The sequence below is a fragment of the Sceloporus occidentalis genome, unplaced genomic scaffold (genome assembly GCF_023333645.1).
Source record: "Sceloporus occidentalis isolate IW3139 unplaced genomic scaffold, rSceOcc1.0.p SCAF_1, whole genome shotgun sequence".
In the NCBI taxonomy this organism is placed as follows: domain Eukaryota; kingdom Metazoa; phylum Chordata; class Lepidosauria; order Squamata; family Phrynosomatidae; genus Sceloporus; species Sceloporus occidentalis.
The window spans coordinates 278,091,491-278,117,992 of NW_028316981.1; the positions used below are offsets into that span (position 1 = coordinate 278,091,491).

A 26,502-nucleotide genomic window follows, 5' to 3' on the forward strand; every position below is an offset into this window, starting at 1 on the left:
GAGGGCAAAATTTGTTTCAGTTCATATTGTTTAAACAAGGGTGAGGATGATGAGCATCTATATTGATTCATTTTTAACCCACCTGTACAAGAATTATACCTCCAGGATTCATTTTTTAAAATCTCAAAATAATAGTAATTCTGAGACACTCTGAACACGCCCAGAGACACATTCTTCTTTAATTCTAAGTCTATATCATTTGTACTTGGCTCCAGCTGGTATAGCTTGGCGCTCTAATAAAAATAAAAAGCCACAACCAAAGCAGACCCAATAACTCAGGAGCCTACCTATCACTATCTCAAGTTGTACTTATTTATCAATTGCTATATAACTCATCTTGGCATATCATCCCATTCTCCCATAATCATGAAGTAATCAGACTTTTAGGCATGACAGCTTTTGCTTGTAACTTGTATTTCCTTTTTTCATTGGAAACTGATACCCAATTGGCAAGTTTTCCTGGAGGAAGTGTCCATATAGAGTGATAAGAAACTGAAAGCCGGTGTCCTTATCAGTAACTCCCCAGCACCAGTGAAAGTTGAATTCTGCATAAATACTGTTTTCCTGAGGGCCCTGTATGAGTGGGGTGCTAGGCTAAAAAATGGTGCAGTTTTACTGAGGATGAAGTCTTACTGAATTCAAAAAGGCTTAACTTCTAAATATAAGCATACTTAAAACCAGGATGTTAGAATATTGGCAAAACCTGCAAGCCATTTGAATTAATTTTCAGTAAGCTCGTTTTCTGGTTTTTAATACCAGTGCTGAACAACTGAGATGTAATACAATTCTGGAGCTGAACTAAAAGGATATGGATAAGCAGAACTTGCATTAATTTTGGCCTACAGAAACCCCTAGCCAAGCAAGGTCATGGGAAAGTGACTTTTTCATGTTCTGTATATAAGTTGATGTTTATAGTGTACGTTGTTGTTATTGTTGTTGTTGTTGTTGTGTGCCTTCAAGTAATTTCCAACTTATGGCAACCCTAAGGCAAACCTATCATGGGGTTTTCTTGGCAAGATTTATTTAGAAGAGGTTGCCATTGCCTTTCTGAGTCATTCTGTCCTTGGTTTGTTTAGTGTGGCATTTGAGCTTAGATCTCTGTTTTGTGAGAAATTAGATAGTCAAGGATCGTTCACGATTTATGTCACTGGCTTTTTAAGAGAGCACCAAGCTAAAAAAAAAATGGATCGACTGTCATGCTAAATAAACCATAGGTGAGAGGAGTACCTAACTCATTTTGCCATTCTTTCTGACAAGAGGAGCCAAGCCAAAACTACTGAGTAGTATGTGTCAGGATACTTGCTCATTCATTATAAACTAGAGTTCTAAAGAATTTTGGCTGATTGTGGCATATGAAATAGCCTGCAAATAAACATTTCAAATAGAGTGCCTGTTTTTTAAAAAGCTTCTTCCGTCTGCCCATAGATTGTTGGAAATCTCCTCTATTATCGGTTTATGAACCCAGCCATTGTTGCACCTGATGGGTTTGACATAATTGATATGACAGCTGGAGGCCAGATCCATTCTGATCAGAGGAGAAATTTGGGTTGTGTGGCCAAAGTCCTTCAACATGCTGCCTCAAATAACCTTTTCGAAGGAGAAAATGCACATCTGTCATCAATGAACACTTACCTCTCACAGACATATGAGAAATTTAGGTATGTACTGAAACAAATGGGGCATACCTAGTAAATTATTAGATGAAAATATGTATATATCAGTAGCCAGTTTCCTGAAACTTTAGATTTTTCATGTCATTAAGTGATATTTGCTTTTCTTCTGTAGATAACAAAAGCATCTCTATCTGCCTAGCTAATTTCTTTTAATATTCCAACTAGTCATTTGTATTCATTCATTCACTTGCAGACATCCCACCTAGCATGCACATCTTGATAGCTGTCCTTCTGTTGACAGCTTATGTTCATTTCAAGAGTAATGACCACATAATGTTATGATAAGGAAAGCCGAAAGCTGCAGTAAGAATGACCTATTTACAGTACTTATTTTTGCTTATTCTTCAGACAATAATAGGAAATGGTGCTTGGTTATCTTGCCAAAATGTTTTGAGAAAACTGTGCTCTTTGACCCAAGTAAATTTGCTGCCTGGGTGGTGTGATCACTGTATGAAAGTACACTTGAGTCACAACAAACTGTAATTTTAATAACTGCAGTCTGAAATAATTTTATTGAGATCATATTTATATAACTGCCCAAAGCTGGAGTACTAGCTCGTTTGTTTGTTTGTTTGTTTTTATGTTACAGTGGCTTCACATTTCAATACTCCAGCTGACACACTTGTAGAGAAGATTTCCATAGCTTCTATACTGTTTGAATCATTTAAACTTTTAAATGTTGTCTCATTGCAGTCATAGCCAAGATATACCACATCTGTTTTCTCTTTAATTATATAGTAATAAGGGAAACTAGTATCATTGCTCTGCAAAAATAACATCTTTAGAGCCCATATATTCATTGATACTTCCATACTTGAGTTTCAATAAGAATGTTATCTGTTACTATAATAATAATGACTATTATTATTATAATATGATCCAGATATTAGCTCTGAGACAAGTTTGTTTCAGTCATTAGTGCAATTTTGTTGTAATTGCTCGATACTAGCCATGTACTTGGAACTAGACAACATGGAGTAACAGTCAACTACATACATATTCATGGATATACCTTCTTGAATTATCTTGTAATAATAATAATAATAATAATAATAATAATAATAGTTTATTCTTATATACCGCTATTCCTTATACAAAATCATAGTGGTGTACAGTTAAAAACAACATTAAAACAAGAAGAATAACGATAAAAACAACAATATCAACATCTAAGATCATATAAAAACATCAATTCCCGCAAAATACCAAATCAATAAAACAACAGAATAATACAACTCAAGCTCATTGGGGGAAAGCTTGGCGGAAGAGGAAAGTTTTTAGCTTGTAAGTGGGACTGACATATAAGAATCTTTAAGGAGTGTTGTATACAATTGTATATGTAAAAACTAAGCTTCTCTTTGCTGTCTCTCTTCCATCTTACTCCAGTTTGTGGAAACGTATAATACTGCAGAGCCACATGCAGAAAACTAAGGGACAGTGTGCAGGGTTAATAGTGAAATCGCTGACATTCTTGTGCTTTTACTTGGAAGTTGGTACAGCTCTTTTTTCCCCATAAAATTACAAATGTGTTTTTTTCCTTAGGAACTATTTTCAAGCAGCTTGTGTTGTTCCTGAACCTGAAGAAAAATTCAATATTGATGAATATTCTGATATGGTGACACTTAGCAAGCCAGTGATATATATTTCAATTGAAGAAATTATCAACACTCATTCAGTAAGTGCATGCAAAATTTCAAAGCAAGCTACATGTATTGCTTGTTAGAGACCTCGATAATAAGTACAGCTAACTGGAAACAAATACAGATTGAAACAAATAGTTTGGAGTAATGTATCAGCCTTGAAAAGACCATCATTTATACTCTGCCATAACAATCCAGACATTTTTAAGAATATATAATAGCCTAATATATTATGAGAAAAATTAATTATATTTTGCATTTTCTTTTTCTTTTTTTCTGTGTCAGGATGACACATTCTTTGGTGTCAAGTCATTAGCATTTTTTTTAAATTTGGGAATGATTTTAGAAATCTTCATATTCAGTGTGAATATGTATATTCTAATGTATTTAATTGTATACATTAGTGTTGCTGGGACTACAACTCCCAGCAACACCAGCAGGCATGGTCAGTGATGAGGAATGCTGGGAGTTTAGGTCCAAAAACATCTGGATTACCTCCTCTGGTATAATGCATCCCTATCTCTTGATGTGAAAAGTAACATCTCCGTTTGAAAAATGAAGTGTCAGATTTTACAAATCTTAATGTGTTTTGTAATCATCATTACATTATGGAAAAAGTTGATTTAGGCTAAAACTGGCATCCTGTGAGTTGTTTTTATTGGATAAGAAACAGATGAATTGAAAGACTGACTGGTTTTAAATATAACACAGATCTTAATCTAGATCTGTACCATATGGTCCTTTCAAAAGACCTGTACTATCACTTCTGTAATCAGTTCCTCCAAAAACAACAATCCACTAGCACAAATAATGGTCAAATAATGTGCCAGTTTCTTTTATATATCATAGTAACTAACTGTAAAATAATGTAGCCACATAGACAACATTTTGTTTTGCAATATCTGTATGTGATGGATTAAGTAGGTATATACTTTATATTAACTAAAGTGAAGTTTCTGTATGAAGGTACAGGTGAAATTTGGCCAGATGTTAAAGTTGTCACTTGTCTTTGGAAGTCAAGCACTAGTATTTTACACAGCTGTTTTTCATTCCTCTCCCCCCCTCCCCAATAATAATGTATTATTTAATAATCTTTATAGAACTAGTGTATGGGGGGCATTACAGTTTCATAACAGAAAAACAAATCTTTTGGACATTTTGTAAGCTTGAAATTGACTGTAAAGTTGCCTTTACAACTGTAAAACTGAGTTGCCTGTACAACATGAGCTGCTGTATTTTTGTAGAGAAACTCTACAGTTGATTTTAATATAATGGATAGAATAATTGGAATGCAGCTAAAGTAAGTGCCTTAATTAGGTGTTTCTAGGATTTCTCTAAACTGTAGAGAAGCACATCTCCTGGCTCCTGGTTTTGTAAGCTCTACAGCGATTTCTTGAACTTTGTAGCCCTGACAGTGCACACCAGCAAAACTGAAAAGTCTGAAGAATCTCAGAGACAGAAGTATTGTATAGAATTAATCTGTTGGTTCAGAAGGATGAGGTGGTCTTAAAAGATGATAAATGTGGATGACACTATAGGAGATGCTCGTTTGACAGTCATCTTCTCTCCCTAGGTAATTCCAGTAACAGTCAGGGGCAGAGATAGCTAAGGAAAAACATGATTTAACATTTAGTAAACAAGCACTTAATGAAAAGGACAGCTTGGGACAGATATAATAATAATAATAATAATAATAATAATAATAATAATAATTTTTATTTATATATTCCACCTCTCCCTACAGATCGAGGCGGGAGAACAGCACATATATACATTTACACATAGTTAAAATATATTCTCATTATACAAAGCAAAATTTAAAAACACATTAAAATACCTGTACATCTGCAATATCAAAATCTGGTTCCTCATCAGATAGGATCCCCGGAAGAAATCCGTGTTGATTGCCTTCTTTAAAGGCATCTAAGGTGGTAATGAAATGGATCTCCTCCGACAAGCCATTCCACAATTTGGGAGCCATCACAGTGAATGCCCTATGGGAAGTAGATCTTAATCTAGTCTTCGGGCAGTCCAATAGGTTCTTCCCTGTAGTTCTGAGAGTGCGGGGTGGATTGTGTAGGGAGGCTAATCAATTAACTAATCAATTAGCTTCTGCAATTTTAGATTTGTGGCCTAAATACCATAAAGATACTAGATCCTGCATTATCTTGGAAGCTAAGCCTAGTGAGCCAAAAAATATCAGGTGCTGTGGACTATTGGGGGGGGATACAGACAGGCAGCTCCATGTCGCCCATATTTACCCCTTGTTGGAGCTGCGCCAACCGCACGGTGTGGCACTGACATGCTCCCTAAAGGGAGACCGCCTATAGCGGCTTCTTTTTAGGAGTGCTATAATGGCACTCGCACACCATGACGCCATCACTTCTGGGGAATGCCATTTGGGCACGCGGACACCCATGTATCATTGCCGCGTGCCCCGAATGGGTGAGGGCTGCAGCAAGATGGTGCATGCTAGTAGGGCTGGACACGTATGGATGTCCAGCCCTCTGGAGCCCCTAAAATCAGCCCCAGGCTGACGTTTTGCACCAATCTGTACTAGGCCTATATTTCAGAGTAAGAAACTGGCAAGACCACCACTGAGTATTCCTTGCCTAAGAAACCTATGAAATTAATGGGGTCATTATAAGTTGACAGGTGACTTGAAGACACACACAGAGAGAGAGAGAGAGAGAGAGAGAGAGTTAGATTTATCTAAAGTTAGTAAGACAAGTCTTATAATAATATGAGTACAAATGTTGCTATACTAATTATTAGAGTACATAACCAATTATGAATATAAATGAGGAAAGAAAAATGACAAACCTACCATTTATACTGATGACAAAACTCTCCAGAATATCTTTTCAAATCTTAGCAGCAGCAAAATATCAAAATAGTGCCAGTATTGTACATATTTTTGTATCTTGTCTTGTTTTGTTATAAGAAACTTTATTCACTTCTGTTATGGAAATTATTAATGTACACTAAAGGATTATCATGATTCTTTGATTACATTCTCATTGTCTTGTTTAATATCTGCCCTGTGTTTTTCTAATCTTTTCTCTAAAAATTGTCTGTAAAGATTGGTTTTTAAAAAAAGAAAAGAAAGAAAGTGAGCAGGTACCATAACAAAGAGAGTACCTGTTAGGTTTTATTGCTTTAAAATAATAGATATTCATATTGTAGCTGTGTAAAAAGCCTCTGCTTAGAAAAGGTAATATTAGGAAATGAATAACATCTGCATTGGGTTTACAGTTACACCAGTCCTCCGCCCCCTCACAATACAAATAAAAAACTGCTTAGGGTTTACGTAGGGTGTTATGAGAAGAGTAGAACATGTAAAAATGGGCAAATTAATTGTGTACAGGAAATCTCTTGCTCTAGGCATTCATATTTACCTTTAAATCATCATATATTTAAGCATGTTGTTTATGATCTCTTTTTAAAATAAAAATGCTTCTAAGTTGAGGAAGCACAGCTGCAGCACTATTATTTATAGTCTGTAGTTCCTGTTATGATAATAACAGTTGAAAACTGTAGAAAAATATGGCTGAAAAGTTAACAGGGAACATTTTTTTCTGAAAACACTAGACTGAGCTAATTGTTTCACTCTTTTCATGAGTAAAACAAATATTCACTTACAGATCTTTGCTCAACCTTAGTCTCTTTGAACATTTCTGTTTGAAAGGCTTAACAGCTGATCTCCTGAAACTAAAAACTGATGATTTCTGGAGCCTTGCATAAATGAAGTGCTAACTGCATGAGGAAAAAAATCAAGTTTTAATTTTCCTGTAGAATTTAGTAAGAAAATTTAGATCTTATTTCTTGGATGACATAGTAGATTTTGGTCAGAAAAGTGTGTTGGGAGCCTGACAAATAGAATAATTAGATACAGCATGTGGAATTTAGTATCCAGCTAGTGCCCTTCTGCCAACATTGACATCTCTCAGAAGAACAAAGAGGAGGGCAGTTTTCAATTGCTCTCCATCTGCCCTGTGTGTTCCTTCAAATGCCTGTCAATTTATAGTGACCTCATGAATTTCATAGGATATTTTTTATTGTATCTTTTATTTTGCTTATATGCTTTTTCCTGTAGTGAGACCGAAGGCAGCCTACAAAAAGAATCAGCTAAAATCTACCATTAATTTTTTTAACACAATTAAAATCATATAAGCATGTGGAATTTAGTATCCAGCTAGTGTCCTTTAAAATTACATATTTAAAGCCTGATTGAACAAAGGTTTTGCCTGCTGGCAGTAGAAGAGTAGGGAATAGTAAAACACAGTGCATGAAACCATAGTTTGATCTACGTCATGCTGATATGAGATAGGGATTATTTTCCTCCCATAATTCTAGGCACATGAATTTTGCATTAACCCTCAGGTGTAATGTTTTTGAGGCCCTTGTTAACATATTTTTCTCATCGTCATCATCTTGGTCTGCATTTCTTTTTGTTACAATTTATTTGAGAAAATATTACTATGTGGATTGTGGTCACGTTTCTTTCAGTTTTTACAACATGGGCTGTTTTCTCTGCAGTTATTGCTAGAGCATCAGGATGCCATTGCTCCGGACCAAAATGATGTTTTAAATGAACTACTGCAAGGGCTGGGGGAAGTTCCTGATGTGGACACCTTCCTGGGTAAGTCAACACAACAAAACAAAAAAAAATGTATTGAAAGACTGAACCTAGCCTGTACATGAGTGTAAAGGTAACATAACTTAATTGGATTTGGTTATTTAACATATATATGAGGCCACTGGTAGAGATCATCCGGAGACATGGGGCAGGGTGTCATCAGTATGCTGATGACACCCAGATATATCTCTCCATGCCTCAGATCACAGCTTTGACTAAGGATGGCGTTTCTCCTCTCAATGAATGTCTTAAAGTGATAATGGATTGGATGAGGAAAAACAGACTGAAACTGAATCCAGATAAGATGGAGGTACTTGCTGTTGGGGCCCCTAATCTAGGTATAGGGATATGTCAACCAGTCTTGGACGGGATCTCACCCCACTTAAAAGACTGGGTTCACAGCTTGGGAGTGCTCCTGGACTCATCACTTCAGATGTCAAATCAGATAAATGTGACTGTCAGGAGTGCTTGTTATCAGCTCCTGCTAATACGCCAGCTGCATCCTTTCCTGGAACCAGGGGACCTGGAAACAGTAGTACATGTGCTGGTAACCTCACGTCTTGACTTCTGCAATGTGCTCTACGTGGGGCTAGCCTTGTGCCTAGTCCAGAAACTTCAATTAATTCAAAACATGGTGTAAAACAACAATTAAGATTATATTTCCAGGAAAACAAATCAACAGATACAGCACCACATATAATATGGGATGCAGGCAAGGCGGTGGTAAGAGACATACTAATACAACAATGCTCTAGAAAGAAAAAAGAAAAAGAGAAAATAGGGAAAGACCTAATGGAGAAGCTTAAACAAAAAGAGCAAGAACTTTAAAAAAAAATCACCAAAAAATAAAAAGATTCAACAAGATTGGCAAGGTATAAGGAATAAAATAAACCAAAATTCAATAAATGAAATAGCAAACAAGATGAAATATGTAAAACACCACCATTTTGAACATGCTAATAAAATAGGCAAATGGTTAGCATCTAAATTAAAAAGTGAAAAAGAGAAAAATGCAATAATTAAACTGAAAACAGAGGAAAAAGAATACAGTCAACGAAGTGAATTAAAACAAATAATTGCAGATTATTTTCAACAACTCTACTCAGCAGGGGAAACAGCGCAGAAAAAGGACAAGGCAATATGAGACTATTTAAGAAAAAAGCAAATACCACAGATATCCCAACCCAAAATCTATCTGGACACAAAAAAGAAGATCTAAGAAGAAAGACAGACATAAAAATAATAAACAAGATCAAATACCTAGGTATTATAATCACAGGGAAAAATTCAGACTTATACAAAAATAACTACATCAAAACATGGAATATAATTTAAAAAAAGATTTAAAAAACTGGAGCAATCAGCAGTTATCCCTCCTTGGCAGAACTGCATCTATAAAGATGAACGTACTACCAAAAATGTTCTTATTCCAGTCATTGCCCAACTTGCTAAACAACCATTTAACCTATGGAAGAAGGATAATCAAAGATTTATATGGCAGGGGGAAAGACCACGCATTAAAATGACAGCTATGTACGGCCGTAAAGAAAAAGGAGGACTGGGACTTTCTAATTTAGAATATTATTTTTATGCCCGTGCATTGATTTGGATAAAAGTTTGGATATTAATTGAAGAAAAAAGAATCTCAGAGCTAGAAAGTTATAACCTCTCAAAAGGCTAGCATGCATATCTATGTTACGAGAATTTCAAAGAAAAGAAAGAATATAAAGATCATTTTATTAGGAAACGGATACTGAGAGTGTGGTATAAATATAAAAAACATTTTTATAATAAACTCCCCAGATGGTTTTCAACGCAGGAGGCGCTCCATAATAAAGAGAATTTAATGAGAGGGATTAGACCCAAGTATGAAGATTTACTAGCAAAAAAGAATGATGTTATATGCCTAAAACCATTTGAAGAATTAGAAAAAGAAGGAATAAAAATCCCTTGGTTTATATATTCGCAAATTAGAGAAGACTTTAAAAAAGACATGGACAACTATGAAATAGAGAGTGAAGTAAAGTTATTTGATAAAATTGTGAAGGAAGGAGAAAAAGGCATGATATCCCAATTATATAAAGTATTGATAGATATAGAACTAAAAGAGGAAACGATAAAAACCAATATGGTAAACTGAATGCAATATTTTGGTAGAACTATTCCATTAGCCCATTGGGAAAAATCTTGGCAACTCACCCATAAATTCTCGAGATGTAACAATCTAAAAGAAAATTATTTTAAGGTTTTTTTAGGTGGTACCTTACTTCTGCCATATTAGCAAAAATTAAAAGGTTAAAAGAGAATAAAGGCTGGAAGTGCAGGAAAAGGGTAGGCACAATGTTCCATGTATGGTAGAAATGTAAAACAGCAAAGAAATTTTGGACAAAAATCTCTAAAATTATGGAAAGAAAACTGAACTTTAAATTACCATTTGCACCAGAATTATATTTATTAAACATAACAGAAACTGTAAATGAAAGGTTGAATCCAGAAAAAATTGACATTTTGATTTATATGTTAACTGCGGTACGAATTGTGTATGCACATTATTGGAAGTGTAATAAGGGTCTCACCATGAAAGAATGCATCACAAATGTGCAAGAATTGGCCGCAATGGACACGCTCTCTGTAGTCGAAAAGGGAGATTCATTTCAATAGCATAAGAAAAAATGGGAGAAAGTAGCAGAACTTTGGGCTTAACTACAGAAGGAAGGTAAATAATGTATATCAAGTCAACCTTTCTTACGGTCACAATTCAATGAGACTACGTTTCCTTTTACTTATTTGTTTTTGTTTGTTCCATTTCTACAATTCTCATATTTGTAAATGTTAAATAAGCAACTAAATAATTTAAAAAAAACAGGGTGGCCAGAGTAGTCACCGGGACAAGAAAAGGTGACCACATAACACTATTTAAAAATCTCTCCACTGGCTGCCTATTAGTTTCCGGGCACAGTACAAGGTGTTGGTGATGATGTTTAAAGCCCTTCATAGTCTGGGTCCAACCTATTTGCGGGGTCACCTGCATCCATATAATCCACCCCACACACTTAGGTCCTCGATCCTATGGGAGAGGTGAGATACAAATAAAATATTGTTATTGTTATTATTACTGCAACTCTTTAGGCACCTTCCTCTAAATCATCTTCTGGAGAGATTCTGGGTTACCTACCCTGTAAGAACACTCAGTTCAGGTCAAGCCTCATTTCAAAGCATTCTCATTTCTATACAGGTTGTATGTATGTTGGTGTATTTTTCAAAATGTTTATTGAATTTATCCCATTCTGAGAATCCAGCATGTATTAATTTGGGTACAGTCCTGTGCAGTTCTTTGTGAAATGAGGAGACCCCTCCTCCTCCAAAATCTGTCAGTCAAAATGAACAAATAAAGGGCATTGTTTGAGATAGTGGACTTAAATTCTGCCCTGGTGTAATATATTGGAAGATGAAGGCTTTGCTCATTTCTCTCACCTTCCTCTTCCTCCTCCCCAATCTTCTAGGACAGAATTTTTCTAAAAGATGCTTTCCTGGCCAATGCCTCAGAATTGTGCTCACTTGTTGATTTAGCACAAAGATCCACACAGGAGCTCTTTCAGAAGGAGAGATATTGGGATGAAGCCCAGCTACTTGTCAGATGTGGCAGTATAATGTGTCCTTCACAAGTGTACAGTACAGTGTTGAAGGTGTGGGGTTTATTAACTCTTTAATACAGTAAAGAATTAGTCCTCTCCACATTTTTACTAAGCTGCAATTGAAAGCACTGGGGACCCTATATATGAATTCATATATGGATTAAGAGAGCCCTCTTTTCCCATCTCCCCTCCCAAATTGCAAATGTTTTTCCCTGTCTACTCCCAAATTGAAAATGAAGCGACACCATTTGGAACAATCCTAGTTCTACAGCTCTTTAGAAATACCCATGTGAATAATTGCATGTGTCTAATGGTGACAGTTAGCACACACTTGATAGATAATTGCCGTCACTGGCACAGAAATCTTTATAACAGACTGTCAAATATTTATGTAGGTCATTAAACTGACCTAGGGAGCCCTTCCTGATTATTTGCAGCCTCTGGCAAAATTCCAAGTACAAGCATATCTCTGACTTTTATAAAGTCTTTTTAGCCACCCAGCCTGCTTTCCCTCCTTGTCCTCTGCCTACTTTTAGCAGCATCTGCATTGGGGGCATAGAGAAGGAGACTGGAGAAACACAGATTTTTGGTATCAGATTGCAGCAGCATGTCTGCAGTCATGCAATAAACAAAGCTTAAACTGGAGAAGAGCAGAATTCTATTGGATGTATATGTCTAGCAATTTTAGTAAAAAAAAAATAGAACCCAAAAACCTAGGTCGACTTATCCACGGGTCAATGTAAATACTATACTTTAACTCTTTTCAAAAAGGGAACCATTCCCTGGTGAAAAGCAAGTTTGTAATCTGTCCTGGAAGCACTGAGCTCCCTCTGCTCTCTCTTCCATCCAGTCTTAAGGGTGACCACAAAGAGTTACGCCTGCCATAATTTTCTAGGTTCTTTAGCATTGTTTTCCTTTGTTTCATCATTTAGATCCTTTGTTGCATGTTCCTAAATTTTACCCTCGACTTATCCAAGGGTCATATCAAAATCTATAATTTTTGCCCCCAAAACTTGCTTTCCACATATACATGAGGTCAACTTATAGTCAAGTATATACGGTATAGTTAATGGGATTGGAGCCTCCATGGATTTTGGTATCCATGGGGGATCCTGGAACCAAACCGCAGTGGATATCAATGACCCACTCTAATTGTTTTATGGGCAGAACAGTATATATTGTACAAGACCATGTAGTCTTACCAAAGGCCAAGAATTTTGCATTTTTCTACTAAATTCATCAATCCTAACTTTTTAAAAGTTGCTAGCTGAGATACCACAAAAGTGTTTTTGTGTGTGTGCACATGATAGTTTCAAATTTTTATTTTTTAAATTACAAAATAGCCACTTGATGTCATCATAAGCTTAACATTAGAAGTATTAATACTTCTCTTTCTTTTTCCCACAGGAGAAGGAGCGGTTGATCCTAATGACCCTAACAAGGAAAACACTTTAAGTCAGCTTTTTAAGACAGAAATTTCTCTTTCACTGACCAGGAAATATGATTTACGGGAAGGTGAAGAACAGGACATCAAGGGCCTGATGATGAAGTATGTTTCCATAAAATGTAGAAATACCAAGGTTTTCCTGAAAATGAAGTGCTGTACTTTCCTAGTCATATAGGACTAAAGACTTTTATTTTATTTGTACAATTTATTAAGTCTCAATAATAGATAAATGAGGGTTTTGGCAAATAAGTGGTATGTATGCTAAGGAGGTTTTGGCATTTAAACCTATAAAGGATATTGTATGATGAAGTATCAGTTGTTGGAATATTTCTTGACTGAAGGCAAATTGTTATTTTGACTCATTAACGTGCAGTGGTACATCCAGAAATTAGTGGAACTTCATTAAAATGAGCTCAGTGTAATGGATTTGACTGCTAGACAGCTAATAAAAATAGACAAAAAAATTTGAATGAAGCAACCATAATCCCTGAAGTAATTTGGGTGGTGTGTGTGTGAAGAAAAGTGAGGCAGTTGGATAGACAAGACTATCATAGAAATAAATTCCAATACACTCTAGCAGTGTTAAATCTAAGACAGATGTTTCCTTTGGTTTCCTGTAAGGTCTAATCTGTATCCTGCTAGTTAAAAATTCCTGCAGTTGTTTCCCCTAAAACCTTATCATACAGCAGTTACAGTATGTTCTTTCTATGTTTGCCCAAGAACATTTTATTAAGTTTTGCAAAAATGTCTTATTATAAACTTGTATCAAAATATCATCACCCAGTTTTGCATATTGAGTCATCAGTACAAAATGTGATGATTCTAAAACCTGTATTGTGTTTTATAATTAAACAAATTCCAAAGTGGTGTAAAAGTGTTCAGTTAAAACAATCAAAAGCAGTAATACAGGGGATAAAATAGCAGTAAGAGCAGTAAGAACAATAAACCAGTAAACAGCAGAGTAATTAAAGGTATTTGCTGGACAGCAGAAGATAAGCAGACTTGGACACTTGTTGTTTATTTATTTTATTTATTTACTGTAGGGTGTTTAGTATTAATTCTGTTAAAAGTATCCAAAAAAACACATCATATAAAAACATGACGTCAAAAATAAATATGTTGACTTTATAATTATTGTTATTAAATAGTGACAGTTCCAGGGGTGCAAACATTACCCAGGCTTTCTTCATCTTGGACTTATGTCACTGAGGTTTATGACATTTTTGGCATATGGTTTGGTTTAATGGAATGAAAGCTCAAATTGAAGTAGAAGCTCACAACATCAACCCCTCAGCTGTTGTTATTGATGTGTGCCTTTAGGTAGTTACTTACTTATGGCAACCCTAAGGCAAATTCATCAAAGGATTTTCTTGGCAAGATTTGTTCAGAGGTGGTTTTCCTTTGCCTAAGACTGAGTGTGACCTGCCCAAGATCACCCAGTGGGTTTCCATAGCCAAGTGAGAATTCTCACCCTGGTCTCCAGAGTCATAGTCCAAACACTCAGACCACTACACCACACATTCTCACTAACACCTGAGCTAGGATGGGCAAGTCATCTAGTTGTACTCTTCCCTCATAGATTCGTATAAAAATATGAACTGAACTAAAATTTTCACTCATTCCTAATCCTATTTCTTACTTGCAGAGAAACAGATATGTTAGTCTGTTTCAGCATTTAAAAAAGTAAACAAGTATCTTTGTGGCACTTTGAAGACTAACCACATTATTTCAGCGTAAATCTTCATGGACCTAAATCCATCAGTGATACCTTTATTGGCCAACCAAAATGCACAATATACTTGTTGCAAGCTTTTGAAGCTCAATGGGCTTCTTCATCAGGCAAGATATTACAAACCAAACAGAAGAAGAAGAAGAAAAACAATTGGGGATGTCAGTCGGATGCCTGCATGTTCATTCAGTCCTTAGTAAAGATGGTATGCTGGGGAGGATATCTTTTGCAGGCAGGCTCCTCCACCTTCTGTTCATGTGGCAATAGGGAGATTTTCAAAGTCCAGGAAATTTAAAGTCCATTTGCATCCCTACAGGGACCCTTCTTTTGCAGGCAGAGAACAATGGATTCTTGAATAAGTCTCCCAGGAATAATTTGGTGGTATAGAGGTAAAACATGTGAATTCAGTCCAAATTTAAGAAGATGGAAAAATTGTTTTACCCTGCTTGATGTCCCAGGCCACAGGCTACTCTTCTTGATTCTCCTGTTACAGCTACAACAGGACCTACTTCATCATATGCGAGTTACTGCAAACTTATTAGGGTTATTTGTACCAAAGACTTATTGCAGAGAGCAACTCTGCTCTCTATGTGTTACTGTCAGTTTCCTTCAGAAGTAGTAGTTTTAGTGATAGTGATAGTAGTAATAGTATTTCTACACTTTCTGTATCATCTTCCAAGGGCTCCCAAAGCAATTAACAAGTAAAAATAAATTAAAATAATACAAAATAAAAACATTTTAAAATATATTAAAATATTCATTAAAAGCAGTCCTAGAATCCAGTTTTGAAACAGTTAAAACAGCAGGTTCAAACATTGAATGCCACACATAATAGCAGTGTTTTGGCTGCACACTGGAAGCTCAAAAGAGAAATCCTAGCCAGCCTAGCTTTCTTGGTTAGGGAGTTTCACAGCTGAGGCACTGAGAAATATGCAGGTGTGTCCTTTTGTTTCCTGCTTACCCACAGATCTGACATGATCTCCTCACCTTGTCTAGCCAGGGAAGAATCATGATAAGTTGTCTCCTCTGATTATCTTTATCTTTTTGAGTCCTCTTAGCCAGAGCCCTCACCCAGGTGTTAAGAGCTATCAACCACCATTTGTCAGGTCTTAAAGTGGCATTCCCTCTGGGCAACTTGCTCTGACAGTTCTACCCACAGAAATCTTTAAAATTACAGAGTCAGAAGGGATCCAGCCCAGTGCTGAATTTCATTACCTTAAGCAATTGCCTCATATTTTATTTTAAAGAATTTTTAGGCTGATCTTTAAAAAATTGAGTGTCAGTAAAAAAAAAAAAAAGACATCAGTCTAAAGTCATAAGCTAAGAAGAAAAGCAGAACAGCAACAAGCCTGGTTTAAAATTTTAGCCAGTTCACACTAGATGCTATAGAATACCTGGCTAAATAAAAACATCCTTGCCCATTACTGGAATATGTTAAGAATACACCTGACATTGCCACTAATGAAATAATGTTATAGAGAGTGAATAGAACAGACTCTCATAGGATTGCATTGTAAAGTGACTTTTTCTAAATCAAAATTGTTTCCCCTCTTCCATTAAGGACAAAAAGGCTTATTATTGACGTGATACAAGCTCAGCCAGGAGAGTCACTTGCAAAAATCTTGGAAACGCCAGCAACAGAACTTCAGGTAATTAAATTCATGTTTATCGATCTGAAGATTTAAGTCTTGAGAGAGCAGTGTAAGGAGCAAATGTGTGATTAAAGAAAACTAGCCATGTTCTTTCCTGTGAATGAATATAATTGAATGTTATTTACTCACCAGCAGAAATAACCTAGCTTTGCAAGACACCCCTTTTACTATATATACTCAACTATAAGTCAACCTCATATATAAGTCGAGGTCAGGTTTTAGGGCCAAAATTGTGCATTTTGCCATGTCCCATGGATAGGTCAAGGTTAAAACTTGGAGGCACCTTCAGTGGGTGTATGTGTGCATATGGCAAGAAAGACTCTCATTGAGACTTTTCTTCGTCATTTCAGCTTTCATTTCAGCCAGATGCTTAAACAAACAGCAATATCAATCAATCACCCAGGACTCTTTCTGCTTGGCTCTTTCTTGCTAAACTCCAATCTGCATGGTATGGGGAAATCTGAAAGTGCTGCTATCATGTTTCCATAGTGACCCATAAATAAGTTGACCTGGGATTTTGGGGTCAATTTTGGGGCATACATTTTTAGATTTATAGAAGAGTATATAAAATTATTCCATGTTAAAGCCAAAATAACACTGAACTTTATAGCCCTAGGCTTTAATATCCATAAATCTGGTGTCTAGGTCTCACAGTGCAGCCATGGTGGAGACAGACCCAATCAAAGAGACACATTCTTATATTTTAGTAGATTATATCATGTTCTTGTTCCAGGAAGTTCAGGGGAGCATATATGATTCTTCTCTCCTCCTTACACATAGTTTATCCTAACAATTACCCTTTGATGTTGTTCACACTAGGAGAGTGTGGCCAGACCAAAACTGCTCACAAGATTCATATTTAGTAGGATTTGAGCCTGGGTTTGTTTGACTTGGTTTAGGGAATCTAGCCACATTACACTACACTGGTTCTTGAGAAATGTTCAGTGTCTATTTCTAAAGTGGTAAATGGCTTTTAAAAGTATATACAGATCCACAATTTCTTCTCATTGTAGCCCTTCTATATCACTATTTTTGTGAGCATTTGAAATAAATATTTAAGACTGATATGTAAAACCAGTATCTGGGATTTAGGTCACATTGACTGCGGATACTTCCTATGTACAATTTTTAGTTTAATACATGGAAAATTCCATTGTGATACTCACTGAATTCACAGGATAGTGTTTTGATGGGCTTTGAACTTCAATTTATTTCTTTATGCAGCAAAAACAAACAACTGTCTGGAGAAAATGTGGGAACTGTGTGGAAATATTTTTCTTTAAAATTGTTTACATGCTTTCTGAACCATCAGTCATCAAAAACATCAAGAGTCATTATAGAGAAGTAAATCAAAATATTGACTCTAAAGTGTTTTGGAGATGTGCAAACTGGAATGAATTGCAAGTGGGAGTAAGGTTGCCAGCTAAAATAAAGGACAAGGCATCTGTCCCTTTAATGGTTATTTTGGGACCAAAAAACACTGTAGAAATAATCCAGTTTGAGATTGCTTTAACTACCCTGGCTGAATGCTAGGGATTCTGGGAACGTGAGTTGAGATATTTAACCTTCTCTGCCAGAGAGCTCTATATAAACTAGAAATCCCAGGATTCCCTAGCACTGAGCCAGGACAGTTAAACCAGTGTCAAATTAAATAATTTCTGCAATGTGTTTTGGACCTAAAAGAGGTCCAAAACACACTGTGATCCTTTATTTCACTAGGCAATCCTAAATAGGAGGGGAAACTGGACTGGAGCCCCCATCAATTCAGGAAAGGCTAAAGGAAGTAGGGAGCCAGTTCTGGATGAAAAGCAGAATGATGCGTCTTACATAAATAATATGGAAGCACTGAACAAACATAAAACTCAGTAAGCAATGGGCAATGAATTGGCAAATTTGCTACATTTTAAGATATCAGAAGGAAAGTAACAGGTCATCCTGTCTGCCACAGAACAGGACATGAAACAATGGGCAGAATTTAGATTTTGTTTCTGTCAGTAGAGGTACCCCTTAGCAGAGTTTCTCTCAGAGTACTTCTGCTGATGGAAGCAAAGAGGCCAACATCTTCTCCCTTTATGGCCAGTGCAATAAAGGGGTGGATAGTACCCCAACCACTCCTAGACCAATCTTTCAGGTGTTGCAGGTAAAGATGGGATCATATGCAAACCACCACCTCTTCTAATTCTACCAGTGGGAATCCTCTCCTTAATCAAAAATCTTCTATTAGACCTTCCCTGTATCTACTCCACTGTAGGACTCAGGCATGCATCCTTCCAAGGTCACTAAAATGAGTACCCAGACTGTTGGGGCAAATTAGCTTACAGTTGTAAACCACTTAGACACTGCTTAGGCGATATGAAGCGGTATATAAATGAAACTTGTTTGTTTGTATTTCAGTTAGGAGATTTGTGTTAAGTATTCAGAGAAAATGTTTTAGAAATGAAAGAAGTTTTCAGAGAAGCATAATTTCTCTAGTTGTCTTCCTTACTATGTTTCCAAAAAAAGTCAGGATAAGCATCTCCCATATAAATGACAGCTGGTCAGGTCATGTATGTATGCTACAAGTAATAAAAGGAGAAAAGAACTCTGAAACACCTGGACAAAAGCAGAGAGTACACATGCAATTTTAGCATAGTCTGACCTTCATTCATACATCCTGCACTTATGCTACATGGTTTCCTTCTCCTCTGTTCAGTAGAAAAAAGCAAAGGCAAAGCAGAACAAGCATGTAGGGGACATTAGTACTGTGAGAGTGAACTTATATGGCACTTTTGGCTTGATTGCAGGATTCTTGCCAAAAAGTTGATAACCACTGGATGTGATGAATTTTTGTATATCTTTCACCTTTTAGTTTGGCACTCACATCTACACAGTGATTTGAACACAAAAGCCTTTTAATTCATGTAGGAAAGTAGTAGCATCTCTGAATCTGAATTGTATATAGTTAATATGTTTGCTTATTTGTATAAAGTTGACAACTGGTCTTTCTCTTAGGAAGCTGAACACTTAAAAGTAATAGAAAAACGCGCAATCCTGGATTCAAAAACTCCAGAGAAAATGAAACACAGTCGACCTGTTCTTGAGGAAGGACAGCTACCATTAGAACAAAAGAAAAGGAAAATACAGAGGAATCTCCGAACACTGGAGCAAGCTGGACTGGTTTCATCTGAAAACAAGTATCAGGACATCATCAATGAAATAGCAAAGGTTATTAGAGTAGCATTACACTTCACCAACTATTTACATGTTTTCATTCTGAATATGAATTTGAGTCACAAAATAATTAAAAAGAAAAATATAGTCAGCCCTCCACATTCATGGGGTTTAGGGTGCAGAACACCAGCAAAAGTGGGGAAACTGTAAATATCCATGCCCCCCCCCCTTTTCTCAGTGGGACCCTCTCAGGAACACATAAGGGCTAGGGAGGGGAAATGGAGTGCTGACATTACTGTGGTCCCTAAGTGGGCTTTCTTGCCCTCCCTGCCCCTTTTTCTTTTGTCTGGGGTGCATTTGGAGGCTCTGGGTGCAGCAGAGGGAAGGAGCCTGGAGGGTGGCTGGGGCAAACAGTGGGAAATGGAGCCCCTTTCCTCCTGCCTCTGCTGGGCACTACTACCGCCACTCTGGTCCCCAGGGGCTCACTTGCCTCCCTTGCCTCTTTCTCCGACAGCTGGGGTGTGTATGGAGGCACAGCAGAGAGCAGGAGTCCCCCCCCCCTTTCATCTCTTCTCTGAAGTGAATGCTTTGTGTGACTACTTTTGTTGTTGTTGCTGCATGCTTTCAAGTCATTTTCAACTTCAGGTGATCCTAAGGCAAACCTATCATGGAGTTTTCTTGGCAAGATTTGTTCAAAGGGAATTTGCTTTTGTCTTCCTCTGAGGTTGAGAGAATTGGACTTGCCCAACATCACCCAGTGGGCTTCCATGGCTGAATGGGGATTTGAACCCTGGTCTCCAGAGTCCCAGTCCAAAGCTCAAAATATTAAGACCATGCCAGTGTTCTTGTGACTCCTTTGGTATTCCTTAAATATATCCAAAATAGTTCTGTTTTTAAGCAGTTTTTACATAGGTTTCCTATCAATTAAATTAAATGCTGGAATATGTTTGTTTCCTACTTCCACTGAGGTACACAATCTCCCCTGCCCATATCATCCTTACAGCAGGTCTGCAGGGACGTAGCCAAGGGGGGGTTCTTGGGGTCCGGACCCCCCCCCCTTCCATTACAAAAATGAATGGTGTGTGCTGCTGCGCCGCCACACCCAAGCCCCATTATAATGGTGGCACTTTGTCTGGACCCCCTCCTTCCTAAAATCCTAGCTACATCCCTGAGGTCTGTTAGCTAAAATGAGTCTACAGAATTAAAGTGATGGACTTACTAATAAACCACATTTTCTTCCCTGGAAAATTCTTTAGGATATCAGAAATCAAAGAAGATATAGACAACATCGGAAAGCAGAACTGGTAAAACTGCAGCAAACATTGAATGCACTCAATTCCAAGAAAGCTTTTTATGAAGACCAAATCAATTATTATAATACTTATATCAAAACATGTCTAGATAACTTGACAAGAAAGTAAGTAAAAAAAATATTTTATAGAAAATGCATTGTTACTAACATGCCAAAGGTCAGAACTAAATAAAGACCTGCTGAAACTTGTTTTAAAAATTAAAACACACTGTAGATGTTAGAAGATATCTTAATACTGAGGTTATGTACATAGAGAACATTCTTCAGATGAATGGAAGGCCAACCTTTCAGAGTACCTTTAGTTGTGTATTCCTGTATAACACAGGATTGATGGCCTTTGTAGTCTCCTTCATCTCTAGGATTCTGATATTCTAACCTGATGCCCTCCAGATGTTTTGACTTCATCTGCCATCATCCTAACAATAGGCCATGTTGGTTGGAGCAGATGGCCTTTGGGAACTAACAGCATCTAGATTCTTACTAGATCTCTGACAATTCTGCAGCTCCAAGCTTTTGTCTGTTGTGATTAGTGGAAGCATGGTGGTGGGAATGATGGCATATTTTCCAGTCTTTTGATAGTACAAGTAGTCCTAATTATTATATTCCAAAAGAGTGGGTTTTTTTGTTTTTTGAAAAGCAAGCCTTACTACTTGGCTAATTGTGTCTGCTTTTGTTCTTTTAAAAAGATGTCATTTGGGAAAGATACAGGCTTGATTAATTATTTTAAACTTGGAAACATCTGCCTTTCAAAACCAAGAGAAAATACACTGCCTGTGTGGTCTAACATTTGCTTACATTTTTTCCATTTTGCAGAAATTCACGGAGATCAATAAAATTAAGTGGGAAACAAGAGGAAAAAGGAAACAAAATGAAGAATATTTCCCTGAAGTACACAGCAGCAAGGCTACATGAAAAGGGAGTTATACTAGGAATTGATGAGGTTCAGCCTAACCAGTGCGTTTTGTGCTTAATATATTCAGAGTAGTTGTCCAACTAGTCAATTGTTAAATTGCTTGGATGACCTGGCCAAGATCCAGTGGTGTACTTCTGCGAAATCACACTGTTTACAGATGAATTGATCATCCTTCCATCCTTCCCACATTCCCACCTTGAAAGCCCACTCCAAAGCCTGGGAATAAGGGCATGTTTTTGGCACTACAGAGACCTGCAGCAAAAGTGAAGAAATAAACCGTAGTTCCCTTGTCATTTGATGCAGAAGTACAGCATTTGAATTTGGCCAATATTTAGTAACAAGACTCCTTTTAAAAAGATTTTCCATTTTATAACTGCTTGTTTTGATTTTTATGTCTAGTTTTTTACCCACACCTGTCTTTTACTTTTTTAAGGTTTAAGAATGTGATGTTTGAAATTACACCTGGTGAAGAGGTGGGTGACTTTGATATCAAAGCTAAATTCTTGGGTGTGGAGATGGAAAAGGTGCAGCTCCATTTTCAGGTAATTTTTTAAAAAGTCTTGTAAGATGTGTGTGTACTTCACTCATACATTGATTCTGTTAGGTAGTGGAAATGTTCAGGTATTTTACATGTCTTACCATAGTAGTTTATTTCAACAGCACTAGGTTAAATCATTATTTTGACAGTATTTGAGTGAGTGTTGTAACTGAAATCTAGTCTTCTCTGACACTATTTAGTGAGATTATGATTGATACCTAACCTTGCAAAATTTCCTTTTTTGAACAGAACAGAATCCCCCATTCAGTATAGCCAATATCTGTGCTGGCTGTGGGATTCCGAAAGCTGTAGTGCAAAAACTATATATTTTCCAAGCTCTAAACTATGTGAAACTTTCACTGAGGGCTCCAAATCATACTTTAGCCTCTATACTACACCATTCTTTGTCCAGTTCCAGATCAGTTGACTGGATTATACAAGTTTTCATTTATATGTGTTAAACATTTTTTATTACTAACGAGTCAATGTTGTTTTATTTATTATGCTGTATATTCTTATTAATTACCACACTTGATTTTTTTTATGTGTGTGTTATACAGTATTTGTTAAGGCTGAATCCAAAATTCCACTGAAATATCCCATTTCCAGGCCTGCCTCCCCGCACTCCTCCATGTAAGCCCAAAATCAGTTCTGGTGGGTTTGCCAGTCCTCCAGAGCCAGCTTTGGAGTGCATGGAAGGCTATAGTAGGAATGGGGGGGGGGGGGGGTTACTAGCCTGATTCTCCTGGAATCTATTGCTCTGGTTGTGGAAGACCAGCATTGGATCCTTTCCATAACATTTGGTTGTTTTTATTGTTGCATGCTTTCAAGTTATGGTGACCCTAAGGTGAATCTGTCACAAGGTTTTCTTGGCAAGATTTGTTCAGAGGCGATTTCCCTTTGCCTTCCTCTGAGGCTGAGAGAGAATGATTTCCCCAAGGTCACCGAGTGGGTTTACATGGCTGAGCGAAGATTCAAACATGGTTCTCCAGAGTCATAATCCAACACAAACCACTACACCACGCTAGCTCTTAGTTGTTTTTATTAATGCTTTTTTAAAAATGCAACCTATGAAAGAAAATAGAAGTGTGAATCTTTCATCTTTATCTGGGTGACCTCTGTCACTGCATTAATGAAGGAAATCAATCTGTTGAAAATGAGAAATTCTGGTATCTTACAAAAATGCTGACATCTTAGTATGCAATTAGCATGTGTACACTTTCATCATTGATTTATCATTGATGCCCCATATCTCTGTGGTCCTGAGGCTTTTTGTGTTAGTTTTCTCTAGATTTCAAATAAATACTAAAATTTGGCATAACATTGTTTGAAAAGAGGATTGATGGTTCATTTTCTATGTATGTGTTTACTTTTAGATATTCCTCATTTATATAATTAAATGCATTTGATGTGCACCCTACTTTAAAATGTGTAAAAACAGGTAGACTTTGAAAAAACACTGAAATAATTTTCTTCATTATTGTAGGATTTGCTTCAGATGCAGTATGAAGGCGTCTCTGTAATGAAAATGTTTGATAAAGCTAAAGTGAATGTAAACCTCCTCATATTTCTGCTGAACAAGAAATTCTATGGAAAATGAAGATTATTGATATCTGGACTCTGCTTCAAATCAAGCCCCAGTTGTGGGTCTGTGTTTTCACTATTTGAAGCTTATTACACTTTCTTCAAGGAAGTCAAGAAGAATGTACTTATGTGCCTTTTTCATCATTTGATAATATAGTAGTAAATAAGAAAATACAAATCAATTTAAACACTTCCAGGTTTCCATGGTGTTGGTACTCAATTTCAAAAATGATTTAGTGGAATCCAAACATTGTGTGGTTGATCTTTTTAAATATTCAGGTCATTTATTTGAACAGCATACATAGAAATCCATTCTCTCATATATATATATATATATATATATATATATATATATATATATATATGAGACCAAATATAGTTCTCCTCATACAATTATTCATAGGAAAAATAAATCATAATTTTTGTCTTTAAAGAATAGTATAGTATGGCAAATATTTCTTAAATGCTGTGGCTTTTCCCAGAGATCTGTCAATTGTAAAGTGAATTATTGTGCAATTCAAAGTTTTATAGGTAATTATAAATTTAACACTTACTGTATAAAAATATATATTTTGCAGTTCATTCCTACTAAAAATGCACTACTGCCTCATTGAAATCTTCTATACACAGCTTTTTAATTTAAGTGTAAAGGGCAATTTGAATAGTGATCAGATTTTGCAATGTACTTGAGGTATTTTAAAAGGAATAAATTGTTCCTGTCTTTTTTTGTAAGAAAATTTTAAAAATCACAAATAAAATGCAATCAATCAGCATCTGTTTGGTTTTAAAATGTTTCCTTTTAACATTAAGGGGTTTTTTAAAAATATATATTGTTTGCTTAGTAATTCCTCTGTATTGCTGGTATGTTCTTCCAGAGTGCAAACCTCAGAAGTACTCTGAAAATTTTCATACCATTTTAAACTACATTCTGAAGTGGCTTATAGGAACTGGAGATTGGCTACTCTCCTTATCAAGGGTAACATTTCACACCATCATCAAATGACTGCATTGCTTCTCTCCCAGGAGATCGTGTTCAAAGGTGGTTGTCTGGGTTCATACTAATAAATGGAAGAAATTAACAGGACCTTTCCATGATGGCATATTTGGGCAGAATATAAGCAGAAATATTCATATCTTCCTGTTGGCTAAGCTACTTTCCATCCTAGCAGAAGAAACTTGGCAAAATTATTGGCCAGTGTCCAACCTACCATTTGGTTTCCAGATGAAACAGATTATCTAGATTCATTTCAATCTGGTTTCAGGCCTGGCTATGGAACAGAGACAGCCTTGGTCACCTTGGAGGATGACTTACACAGGGAAATAGACAGGGGAAGTGTGTGCCTGTTGGTTTTGCTGGATCTCTCAGTGGCTTTCGATACCACCGATCATGGTATCCTTCTGGACCACCTCTTTGGGATGGGGCTTGGAGGTACTGTTTTACAGTGGCTCTGTTCTTTCATAAAAGGGTGAACCCAGAACGTGGTGCTGGGGGACTCCTGCTCAATCCCCTGGCCATTAGCCCGTGGGGTCCCTCAGGGTCCTGTGTTGTCCCCTATGCTATTTAACATATACATGAAGCCACTGAAAGAGGTCATCCAGAGTTTTGGGGTGTGGTGTCATCAATATGCTACTATTCCTTTCCACTCCAAGGAGGCTGCCTTTGTCCTAATGTCCAGTAATGCTGGATGAGGGCAAACAAGCTGAAACTTAATCCATAGACAGAGGTGCTCTTGGTCTGTCAGAAGGCAGATCAGGGAATATGGATCCAGCCTGTGTTAGATGGGGCCACACTCCCCCTGAAGATGCAGGTTTGTAGTTTGGGAGTACTCCTGGATTCAGCTTTGAAACTGGAGGCCCAGGTCTCTGCAGTGACCAGGAGTGCTTTGGCACATTTAAAACTTGTGCGCCAACTGCGCCAGTTCCTTGAAATGTTGCATCTAGCCATAGTGGTACATGCTTTGGTTACATCCCATTTGGACTACTGTAATGCACTGTTTTTGAGGCTGCCAAACACAAATTGATGTCTGTGTTCTGAAACTTCAGTTGGTTCAAAGAACTGCAGCCAGGCTGCTCATGGATCAGTTACAGAGATCATACAACTTACCTGTTGAAACAGCTCCACTGGCTGCCAGTTTGTTTCTTGGCACAATTCAAAGTGGTGATGATGGCCTTTAAAGTTCTATATGGCTCATGTCAAGGATATTTGGCAGACTGTATCGCCCTCTATGAGTCGGACGAGGCTCTGAGATCCTCAGGAGAGGCCTTTCTCTCCATCCCACCACCATCACAAGCATAGTTGGTGGAGACACGAGAAAGGGCCTTTTCTATAGCTGCCCCTAGACTCTGGAACTCTCTTCCCAGGGAGACCCAGAATGGCTCCTTCCTTGATGGCCTTTCACCAACAGGTGAAAACCTTTCTTTTCAAACAGGTATTCAAAACAGAAAACTTTTAAAGAACACTCTGGGATACTATATTGTTTTAATATATTTTAGACATTTTAATCTAATTTATTTTATTGAAGTAGTTTAATATTTTAATTTTTAATTTTTGTATCTTTTTAATTGTATTGTTTTTAATGTTGTAAGCCGC

At 36.9% G+C, this 26,502-nt stretch overlaps 1 protein-coding gene across 3 annotated transcripts in view; it reads left to right on the forward strand.

Annotated features, from left to right (window-relative positions):
• The window catches only part of IQGAP2 (IQ motif containing GTPase activating protein 2), a 196,588-nt gene extending 172,347 nt beyond the window's left edge, over positions 1–24,241 (forward strand). For all 3 annotated transcript variants that reach the window (XM_089494494.1, XM_089494496.1, XM_089494495.1), the window contains 10 exons: positions 1,426–1,658; positions 3,216–3,348; positions 7,853–7,955; positions 12,995–13,136; positions 16,325–16,412; positions 19,407–19,619; positions 20,822–20,982; positions 21,691–21,831; positions 22,224–22,332; positions 23,815–24,241. In XM_089494494.1, coding sequence (XP_089350620.1) covers positions 1,426–1,658; positions 3,216–3,348; positions 7,853–7,955; positions 12,995–13,136; positions 16,325–16,412; positions 19,407–19,619; positions 20,822–20,982; positions 21,691–21,831; positions 22,224–22,332; positions 23,815–23,928 — 1,437 coding nt within the window. In that variant the 3' untranslated portion in view covers positions 23,929–24,241. The remainder of the gene's footprint in view (positions 1–1,425; positions 1,659–3,215; positions 3,349–7,852; positions 7,956–12,994; positions 13,137–16,324; positions 16,413–19,406; positions 19,620–20,821; positions 20,983–21,690; positions 21,832–22,223; positions 22,333–23,814) is intronic.
• Positions 24,242–26,502: the final 2,261 nt, after the last annotated feature.